Here is an 11,054-nt window from a genome sequence, read left to right as displayed (position 1 = left end):
GAAGAGCCCTGCTGCTCTCTGTGTTGGCGCTGGCGTTCCTGCTCCTCACGCAGGCGGTGGTGCAGCCTCTCCAGGTGACTCGACTGACCGGACACGGTGCGGCGCAGAGGACGCTCCACAAGTCGAGACGGCAGGAAAGGAATCACCGACTTACGTGCAGTGTGTCTAAGACGAGCCATCTACAAAAGACACCGTAAGCACAAGAGTAAGAACAGAACTAATATGACAAGTGAATAAACCATAGACAGGACAAAATAAAATTTTAACAAGGTATAATATAGTATATATATATATATGTAGTAAAACATAGGGTTGGTCGAGGTGACCGACTTTTTGAAGTAACATCAGAGGTCAAGGTGAGAGGGAAGGTCAATAGTCCTTAGTACGACCAGTGCTACTCTAGGTCAGCGGTCCTACAGTCAGCACTGGCTTTGATACCACTTATGTCACACCCGGTTTTGAAGGTAAACCGAATGCGAACCATGTACGTGCCAGGATCAGAACTCACGTACACAGCGATTACATAAATGAACATCATCGCACAATGCTCGAATAATAACATAAAAGAGTATTAACTTATTACATCACAGAGTCATAGACATCCACATAGTCATCAACTTAACAGTTAAATCAAAGTGCTAGCGAAACGCAGTAAAGATAAGGCCTTCACAGGCAGCTGACTGGGGGTTGCCGCCAACCCACACCTAAAACTCGTCGTAATCTTGGAACTCCTAGAAGTCTCCTTCCACGGCTTCGTCCTCTCCTGAGCAGTGGTTGCAACGTGGACAACCTGGTGTTTTGTGGTAAAGCAAGGATGAGTACACATCAACGTACTCAGCAAATGTCCCGTTTGGCTGAGGTGGACTAGCTTTATGTGGGGTTAGGCTCAAGCAGTTGCTTTTAGTTGGTCAGGTATTTATTATTAGTAGGAGCCGGGTTTTATCATAAAACCCAAGTTATAATCCCAAAAAGTACCTCCTCAGAGAGGAAATACTAGAATACATAATTAAAGTCACCATCGTTAATCATCATCATTAAAGTCATCATCTGAGGTGCAACCGGAGTATCTCTAATCAAAGAGGATCCCAAGGCTGCTCTTAACCGTGAGCACGGCTGATATATCAGTTTCACTACCCTCTGCAGAGGTTGCACACTTTACCCATGAGTCATGATTCCCTTTCTACCCGGGGAGAGCTAATCCCCATTGACCACTACCTAGGTGGTCCGACAGGGGATCACTACGTAGCTGTTACAAAGATTACCTAGAGGTCATAGCCGCCCGTTAGGTTTCTCCAGTTTGATAAACACAGTACCCCTGCCCGCAGGAGAGTGACTAACAAAAAGCAAAACGAAAGAACCTCGGCACTCAGCCTCGGTAGAGCAAGCACTGTGCCTGGACCCCATTGACGGCACGACGGCGAAGCAACTACACCTCTAGTTCCTCTAATTAATTAGCTAAGGGCATCCCATTTCACCCTCATGGTTGCACTGTTATCCCGGGTGGTCTCTCAACGAACAGGTCCTTACGGAGAGGTACTCAGGAAACAGCCTGAGCCCCCTAGAGTATCACAAGATCATCAATATCATCAGGATAACAGTATCGTATTATAAATAATCACATCATGTTCATTGATTAAGTTAAGGCAATAGCAACATGCTAACCATAATAATAACCCAAAAGGTCATCAAGGATAAGGTAAAGTATAAAGCTAGTCAATCCTTAGGTTTCAATTAAGTAATGCGGGAAAGTGAATTATAAGTGAATAGGACATAATGGGTCAGAGGACACTTGCCTTCACCAAACTGCTGATCAGGGACTTCTTCTGCAACTTCCTCGGGAAACACAGACTGCCCGTTGTCTACGTAAAGTAATCATTCATTCTATGCACTTGGGAAATAACAAACAAAAAGCAATAAACTAAACATATGCAGCAGAGAGATCACAAGTTCACAGCAGAAAAGGATTGGCAAACTGGTGTCCCCTAGGTCTAGGGTAGATGACTATACAAAGTGATTCATTATCCACTAATCAGATCTAAGTCAGTGGTGGGGTTAAATCATTACATGGTGTTAAGTCCATAAACTTAGGTGTTCCAACTTTTATTAAAGTCTACTATCCTTTATTTATCTCAAATAGGGTTCCAATAACATTAATTTTACCCTAATGATCAACTATTAATTGGGACATAAAAAACAGCAGAGAAACATTGTTTAAATAGATAGATAAGAATATTATGAACATTTTGCAATTTGAAGCACCTAATTTGGAGTTCATATGATAAAGTTATGAATTTTACAAGATTAGGGATTAAAAATATGCCTTAAATACTTATTTTGAATTAAATAAAAGGTCCGAGGACCTAACTGTGAAAATCCAGGGACGACGGGTTAATTTGCGGAAAGGCGGGGGTTTCTTTAAGAAAAAGCGCGGGCGAAGGGGTATCGGGCTCTAATAGTCGTTGGATCTCGGATCAACGCCCGAGATTAGATCCGCGGGCGGGCGCGCGAGCGCGCGGCGGCCTGAGCGGCTGACAGGCGGGGCCAGGCGGGCAGCGCGGGGCGGCGGGCTGACAGGCGGGGCCAGGCGAGCAGCGCGGGGCGGCTGGCTGACAGGCGGGGCCAGGCGAGCAGCGCGGGGCGGCTGGCTGACAGGCGGGGCCAGGCGGGCAGCGCGGGGCGGCGGGCTGACAGGCGGGGCCAGGCGAGCAGCGCGGGGCGGCGGGCTGACAGGCGGGGCCAGGCGAGCAGCGCGGGCAGAGAGATTCGGGGAGGGAGAGGGGAAATTGGGGCGCGTCCCGAGTTGCGGACGTCGGGGCGAAGCTCACCGTGGCAGAGGGCACGGCGGGGCTCCAACGGCGACGGAGAAACGAGCTCGGGCGGCGGTGGTTTAATGGCCGCGGCGATTTGGCGTGTGCGCAGCGTGGGGGAGGTGGGAGAGGGGTCTGCAGGTGCGCAAATGAGGGAGGGGGAGAGGGAGAGCGAGGCTCTGGGCTCAAGTGGCCGAGGCGAGGTGGTTGCGAGCTCCACGCGCGACGTGGGCGCGGAGTCCGCGGCACGCGCGGACCGGGGCGGCGGTTACGCGGAGACGGAGGAGCTGACAGCTCGGGCCCACGAGCAGAGAGAGAGGAAAGCGGGCGAGGGCGCGGGCGCGGGGAAGGCGGTCGCGTTGACGGGCGGGCCCGCCAGGGCAGAGAGAGAAGGGGGGAAGGAAGGCGCGCGCGGGGATGGGCCAGATGGGCCGAAAGGCCGAGGGGGCGGGGAAAGCGGGCTTCTTTTCCTATTTCTTTTATTCTGGCATTTGTTTTCCCTTTTCTTTTTATTTACTCTATTTGATTCAAATCCAAATAAGCCACAAATTCAAATTAGCATTTCTAAGAATTATGCACCAAACAAAAGTAGAATTTAGGGTTTGACATGATGCAACATTTCATGCTCCCTTGGAGTTTAGCCTACTAAATTATAATTACAAATAAGAATAACCACTCTTCTTCTATACAAAAGAGAAAGAGGAATTTGGGGAAAGGTGTGAAAAGAGAAGTAGCACCTGAATTTGTGAATATGAGCAAAGAAATTTTATACCCCCAAATTCAGGGTGTTACACCTCCGCATGGGGTCTGGGCCCACTGGTCTGGATCCCATCCTAGGGGTCCGGTTTGCGCCCGTGGAGGTCCTGGACCTTACCCGGAGGCCCGGTCTGTATATACAGGGGTCCGGCACCTCCGCATGGGGTCTGGGCCCACTGGTGATGCCCCAGAGTGTGCAGCTCTCCGGACACGCGGCGGTACTGGACCTGCCCAAGTGGTGGGGTCGGTGTTGTTACTGGTCCAGAGTAGTCGCCCGACGCTTGGGCGAGTCATGGCCTAGTCCCACGTACAGCCTTTTTACCACGTGACTACAGATAGCCGTGTGGGCACTGTGCTTTTATACAGCAGTAGGGGGTACCCCTGTTTTAGGGTACTGAAAGATACATTATTTTACTAGTTAAATAAAATATATCTAAAAAATCAAACATATTATAATTTAGAATACAAGGAGTGCTTGTTTGCCTTTTCATAAGCGACCTGAAAAATGAATTCTTAGAAAATCTTTGTAAAAGAAAGCTATTGTTTGGCGTCTTATTTACCTTTCGCCTTCTTTGAATGGACTTGTGCAAGGAGGGTGGAGCGGTTGTGCTCCTCGACATAAAGGGGACCAACGACACGCTCCTCCATGTGAGGTGTTGGCCATAGGCGTAGGATGGATAGTGCAACACCTCCATGGAGAGGAGTGCTCAATTTAGGGTGCATGGTATCGATCCGTTTGGTTGCTACCATGCACGTCGATCCGACATGAGACTTGGCCAACAGAGCACAAATCAACTAAGAACAACCTTGGCAACAGAGGGCATATTAGTAGGGATAGACTTGACCAACAGGGCACAAATCAACTAGGAGCAACCTTGGAAGTTATTTATTTCCTACGGTTTATTAAAAAAGTTGTAGGAAGTTAAAAAAACTGTAGGAAGTGTTTGTTTTTGGTGTAGTGCAAGTCAGCGGAAGGGGTTGATGATGAGATGCACTGAGGTGGAGGTTGAGGCGATGATGCCTTCAATTCATTGAGAAAAATGTTGCAAGGCGAAAGAAAAATCCTTGGACTACTATCGTCTCCACCTCATATTAAATACGAGATCATCCTATTGCAAATTGCAAGGATGCCTTCGATGTCTAGAGGTCATAAACCAATCATATATAGATCATGTTCGAGCCATCCACTCTCTAGATGGTCTTCATCAGCTTCGTCGAGGCCAAATCGGATATGTCATTCTTCATCTACCAGCGAGGCGGTGACACCGTCTACCTTTTGCTCTACGTCGACGATATTGTGCTCACAACATCCACCGCCGATCTCCTACAGCGCATGATCAACGCCCTCTAGCGGGAGTTTGGGATGAAGGACCTAGGCCCTCCATCACTTCCTCGGCATTACTGTCGAACGCGGCCCTAGGGTCTCTTCCTTCACTAGAGCCAGTACATCATCCACATCCTGGAGTGTCGGTGTTTCGACCCCGGGGAGGTCCCTGGACCGACGAGTAAATTGTCGTCGCGTGCCCCAGCCCAGATGGGTCGGCGCGAGACGGAGCGCGAAGGGGGGAAAAGCCGGAGGGAGACAGGCGTAAAAGGGGAAACCCGCGGCCTTCGTGTTTGTCCCGCGCCCAGGTCGGGTGCGCTTGCAGTAGGGGGTTACAAGCGTCCGCGCGGGAGGGAGCGAGAGGCTTGAGCGCGTGCCGTCCCGTCCTTCCCCGCGCGGCCAACCCTCTGTAAGAGAGCCCTGGACCTTCCTTTTATAGGCGTAAGGAGAGGGTCCAGGTGTACAATGGGAGATGTAGAAGTGTGCTAACGTGTCTAGCAGAGAAGAGCTAGTGCCCTAAGTACATGCCGTCGTGGCAACCGGAGAGGTTTTGGCACCCTGTTCGTGTGATGTCGTGGCCGTCGGAGGAGCGCTGAAGCCTTGCGGAAGGACAGCTGTCGGGGCTGTCGGGGCTGTCGAGTCCTTGCTGACGTCTCCTTGCTTCCGTAAGGGGGCTGAGAGCCACCGTCGTCATGGAGCACGCGGGGCGCCATCATTATTTGTTTTACCGGGGCGAACCAGATGGGACGCCGGTCTTGTTCCCCGTAGCCAGAGCTAGCTATGGGTAGGGTAATGATGGCCCCTCCTGTAACGTGGTCGGTCCGAGCCCTGGGTAGGGCGAGGCGGAGGCTCCTCCGAGGTCGAGGTCGAGTTTGTCTTCCGAGGTCGAGGTCGAGTCCGAGCCCTTGGGTCGGGCGAGGCGGAGACCGTCGGCTGAGGCCAGGGCTGAGTCCGAGCCCTGGGGTCGGGCGAGGCGGAGTTCGTCGTCTTCCGGGGCCGAGGCCGAGTCCGAGCCTTGGGGTTGGGCGAGGCGGAGTTCTTCGTCTTCCGGGGCCGAGGCCGAGTCCGAGCCCTGGGGTCGGGCGAGGCGGAGTTCGTCGTCTTCTGGGGCCGAGGCTGAGTCCGAGCCCTGGGGTCGGGCGAGGCGGAGTTCGTCGTCTTCCGGGGCCGAGGCCGAGTCCGAGCCCTGGGGTCGGGCGAGGCGGAGTTCGTCGTCTTCCGGGGCCAAGGCCGAGTTCGAGCCCTGGGGTCGGGCGAGGCGGAGCTTCCTATGGCGCCCGAAGCCGGACTTGGCTGCTGTCAGCCTCACTCTGTCGAGTGGCACAGCAGTCGGAGCGGCGCAGGCGGCACTGTCCTCTTGTCAGGCCGGTCAGTGGAGCGGCAAAGTGACTGCGGTCACTTCGGCTCTGTCGACTGAAGGGCACGCGTCAGGATAAGGTGTCAGGCCTTCCTTGCATTAAATGCTCCTGCGATACGTTCGGTCGTCGTGGTGATTTGGCCAAGGTTGCTTCTTGGCGAAGACTGGGCCTCGGGCGAGCCGAAGGTGTGTCCGTTGCTTGAGGGGGCCCTCGGGCGAGAGGTAAATCCTCCGGGTTCGGCTGCCCTTGCCCGAGGCTGGGCTCGGGCGAGGTGAGATCGTGTCCTTGAGTGGACCGAGCCTTGACTTAATCGCACCTATCAGGCCTTTGCAGCTTTGTGCTGATGGGGGTTACCAGCTGAGATTAGGAGTCTTGGGGGTACCCCTAATTATGGTCCCCGACATGGAGCGAGCTGGCATGTCTGACTGCAAGCCCTGCTCCACGCCTGTCGACACTCAGGCGAAGCTCTCTGAGGACGATGTCCCTGGTCGCCAACGTCCTACCGGAGCCTGATCGGCGTGCTCTAGTACCTCACCTTCTCCAGACCCGATATTGGCTACGCCGTCCAGCAGGCGTGCTTGCATATGCACACTCCGCGGGAGCCCCATCTCACTGCTCTCAAGCGAATCCTGCGCTACCTCCGAGGCTCGATCCCTCGACTACGGCCTCCTACTATGACCATCCCCGACGTTGAAGCTCGTGGTCTGCACCGACGCTGACTGGGCTAGCTATTCCAACACGCGTCGGTCCACTTACGGTTATGCCATGTTCCTGGGCGACAACCTTATCTTTTGGGCCGCCAAGCGGCAGCCTGTCATCTCCCGCTCTAGCGCATAGGCCGAGTACCGTGTTGTGGCCAACGGCGTGGCGGAGGCCTCCTGGATGCGTCACCTACTCCACAGCCCCTTCAGCGCGCCACTCTCGTCTACTGCGACAACATCAGCGCAATCTACCTCTCCACCAATCCCATGTAGCATCAGCGCACGAAGCATGTGGAGATCGACCTACATTTTATCCGTGAACGTGTCGCTGCAGGTGACGTTCGGCTTCTCAGCGTCCCACCACGCTGCAGTTCGTCGACATCTTCATCAATGGGTTACCGTCAAGTGTATTTTTAGACTTTCGATCCAGTCTCAACATCTGTACAGGTTAGAGTTGTGATTGCGGGGGTGTTATAATACCCGTTTAGGCTTTGTTTGGGTACTCTAGTATTGACCCTAATCCACGTGTGTTAAGATTGATTAGAGTGTAAATTAGTTTAAGTTACACTTCAATTTATCTCAATACATGTGGATTAAGCTCAATACTAGAGTACACAAACTAGGTCTTAGGTTGGGGTTTTCCCCGTGTAATTACCCTCTCACCCCTGTGTAATGGGTCTAACTCAGTTAACTCAAGTCTATTAATACAACCCTCAACCCTAATCCAGGGTTAGGGTTTCCCATATCTAATATTACAAAGTTGCAAAAACGAATTCAAGGAATCAATAGAAAAAGAAATAGTGAGGGACCTTTGTATACAATATTGTCCTCTATTTATGTAAATACTTAGAATTAATCTTACATATTAACAAATAGTAGTGTGCGGTTCGCATTAGAAGTGTTATTATAGAGTCAGTTGCGTATTCCAGCAGTATTCAAGTTAGATTTTAAATAGTCAGACAAATACTTCTAATAATGATAGTGGTATATGCTTTACATGACAGGCGCTAACATGTGAATGCACAAGTGTAAAAAGCTTCCCTGCGCATGCGAATCTGATCATTTCTTGCATCCATCGAGATGTTAGTGCGCTTCCACACCGATCCTCACTTCGCAACTTGACACTTGTTGTCGGACGACATTATCCTTCAAAAAAAACATCTTTCTATAAGATGGATTTGGGACGACCAACATAAAACCTCTTCTAATTCTCCATCTCTCTGGAAAAGGAATGGTCCCTATCTATGAACTTTATTGTGAATTGCAAACTATACCTAACTTGCTGTGCTTTTTGTGCTCTTCGATCCAACTTTTCGTGCTGTGCCGCCGTTGGGGCACTTGAGTTTAATATAGAGAGCTGTGCGCAAACACACCTTTTGTCTACACCTGAAAGTAGGGGTGGATAACGAGCCAGCTCGGCTCGGCTCGTCCGAGTTCGAGCTGGCTCGTTAAGCTAACGAGTCAGCTCGGCTCGGCTCGTTAAGGTAACGAGCCACAAAGTCAGCTCGGCTCGGCTCGTTTACGAGCTCGAGCTGGCTCGTTTAGCTCGCGAGCCAGAGCAGAAAAAAAATAAAATGTATATAATAATTATTTTTTAGTTAATTTCAAACTAATTTAACAATAGAAAATAGTAATTATACTCATAGTTTCACAAACCATGTCAATATAACACCAAATTAGCACAATTCATCACTCATTAATTCACAATTCACATGCATGTTCATCAGTTTAACCCATAATTATATTTGCATAGACCAAATTAACATATAGGCATAGTTCATTAATCATTAGTTTAATTCATAGGCCATAGACACCTCACATATATAACATGTTCATCAATTATTCTATAAATGATATGTATATAGTTTCGTTTTACTAGAATATGGTAGCTCGTTTAGCTCGCGAGCTGGCTCGTTAACGAACCGAGCTGGCTCATTAACGAACCGAGCTAGGATGTCAGCTCAGCTCGTGACAAAATTCAAACGAGCCGATCCGAGCCGAGCCGAGCTGACCACGAAACGAGCGAGCCAGCGAGCCACGAGCATTTTGTCCAGCCCTGCCTGAAAGCAATCAAAAGACCCAATTTCTCGGGATGTGCTGGATTTGTTTACCCAAAATGATGCGTGGCTAGCTCATTTCGGTGCTGCTTGCTATGGCCACAAATATAGTTCATCAGTACACCAGCTCAGTCTCCAGTACCACCAGCACCGTTTACCAACGATGGTAAGATATACTCTTACTTTTTAGTTGGTTCATACAGTAATTAATGTATTTATTTTTTATATATGTATATATTCATATCATTTATTTGAACATGGACATAAAAACTAAGAGCTAAAACGACTAATATTTTGGGACGGATAGAGTATTATTTTGTATGCAAAAACATTTCTAATAAATGAATCACATTACCTCAAAATATCATATATATATATATATATATATATATATATATATATATATATATATATATATATATATATATATATATATATATATATATATATACTCGCGTGTGTATAATATAATTTCAAGTATTCCTATGCTCCAGCAATCTAAAATAATTCAAACAAGGGAACTGCTATATATATTAGGTGTCTTTTTTATGTTTCTCTCATACGACAAACCTTACTAATCAGATCTTAATTGTACGATGTAGAGTCATCTTCACCCTTAGGCGGTCGTCTTGTTCAGCATGCGTGACTATGGATCTTTGAGCTCGCCCTCATGCCTCCCAACAGTTTGCCCTATCCTCTCGATGATGGCCTAGCCACCATATCTATCTCCATTGTCCTCGCCGCACCAACTCGATTGGCGTCGTTGGACCATCTCCGTATTCTGTATCCCTGTCTCTCCATGGCCTAACCACCATACACTTCCGCCAGTAACTGGCGGTGGCATTGTTGTCTTGCTGCTCCGCCTTCTTGCCTGGCTCTTCTGAATCTGAATCGGTCGTATGAGAAGGATCCAATTTCACGCACCTATTATATTGAAAATGTGAGAATATAATCCTTGATGCTTTTAGGAGCCTGCAGTATAAGAGTTGTGTTCAAACAAACACACATATGTGGCATGTAAACAAGCCATATAGAGAGATGAGGACAAGTGAGGGAGTTGCACTGTTATTACTGCTTCAAGTATACAGAGTAAATTCGTACACACGTATAGTATCCATAGAACTTATAAAGAAACAATATATGTAGCACATAACACAGTTACAAGGTTTTGATTTTTTTTTAAATGTGGACAGAAGGAAACATGACTCCATAGCATGATTAGATAACATACAGAGCTCTTTGCAATCCTAGGATCAAAGTGACTGAGGGGCAAGAGCCTTTAATTTGTTCATGCAAGAAACGGTGTGCTCGATGTGTGCACAAAACATTTAATCTCTGCCACCTTGCTGGTTGCTACCCTTGAAGATGGACAACTCATCCCTCACATCAATCTGAATGGCATTGCCATCGTGGCCACCACCGCCACTGTTGAGTGCTGCCGCTAGCTCCTCGGTCTCACGATACCTCTGCAGGTACCTGCGCATGGCGTCGGCGTAGTGGTCGAGGCCAAGGCTCCTCATGGCATGGCAGATGTCGTCGCCGTTGATGGTCTTCCGCCTCTCCCGGCGGCACCGCTCGGAGGCCTCGCCGGTGACGAAGCCCACGAACTCCGTCGTGCACTCTTGGATGGTCTCCTTGGCGTGCTTCGAGATCTTGGCTTGCGGAGGGAGGGCGTCCTTCATGATCCTCCCGACATTGGCAATGGGCAAGAGGTTGTTGTCATGCCTAACGTTGGCATCATGTGTGGTTGAACTTGATGCCCTAGAATTTCTTTGGGGTTGGGGATGTTCTAATTGGGAAAAACCAGTGAAATTGGAAGTATGGCTCATCTTGACTAATAATACTAGTATGGTGTGTATGCACTCTTGCTTGCAGTGAGCTATATAGCCACTTGCTCTGAACACAAATCTATCCTCACCTTCGACTCTTTTAAAATGAAGGTTAGCTTTGTTTACGCATAGAGACACACAAAGGCTTTTTTGGCTTCTTTTTTGAACTTTCTTGGTTCTCTCTAAAAAAAGTGTACCGTGTTATGTCAAGAGGTAGGGCAA

The 11,054-nt window shown here is 49.1% G+C and overlaps 1 protein-coding gene across 1 annotated transcript; it reads right to left on the bottom strand.

The window, feature by feature from the left end:
* Positions 1-10,331: 10,331 nt before the first annotated feature.
* Positions 10,332-10,832, bottom strand: LOC101027253 (uncharacterized). Its single transcript, NM_001279980.1, has one exon. It carries the CDS (start codon positions 10,830-10,832, stop codon positions 10,332-10,334), a length of 501 nt encoding a protein of 166 aa, NP_001266909.1.
* Positions 10,833-11,054: the final 222 nt, after the last annotated feature.

The sequence above is a fragment of the Zea mays genome, chromosome 3, assembly GCF_902167145.1.
Source record: "Zea mays cultivar B73 chromosome 3, Zm-B73-REFERENCE-NAM-5.0, whole genome shotgun sequence".
Classification (NCBI taxonomy): domain Eukaryota; kingdom Viridiplantae; phylum Streptophyta; class Magnoliopsida; order Poales; family Poaceae; genus Zea; species Zea mays.
This window is presented reverse-complemented; position numbering and strand designations above follow the sequence as displayed.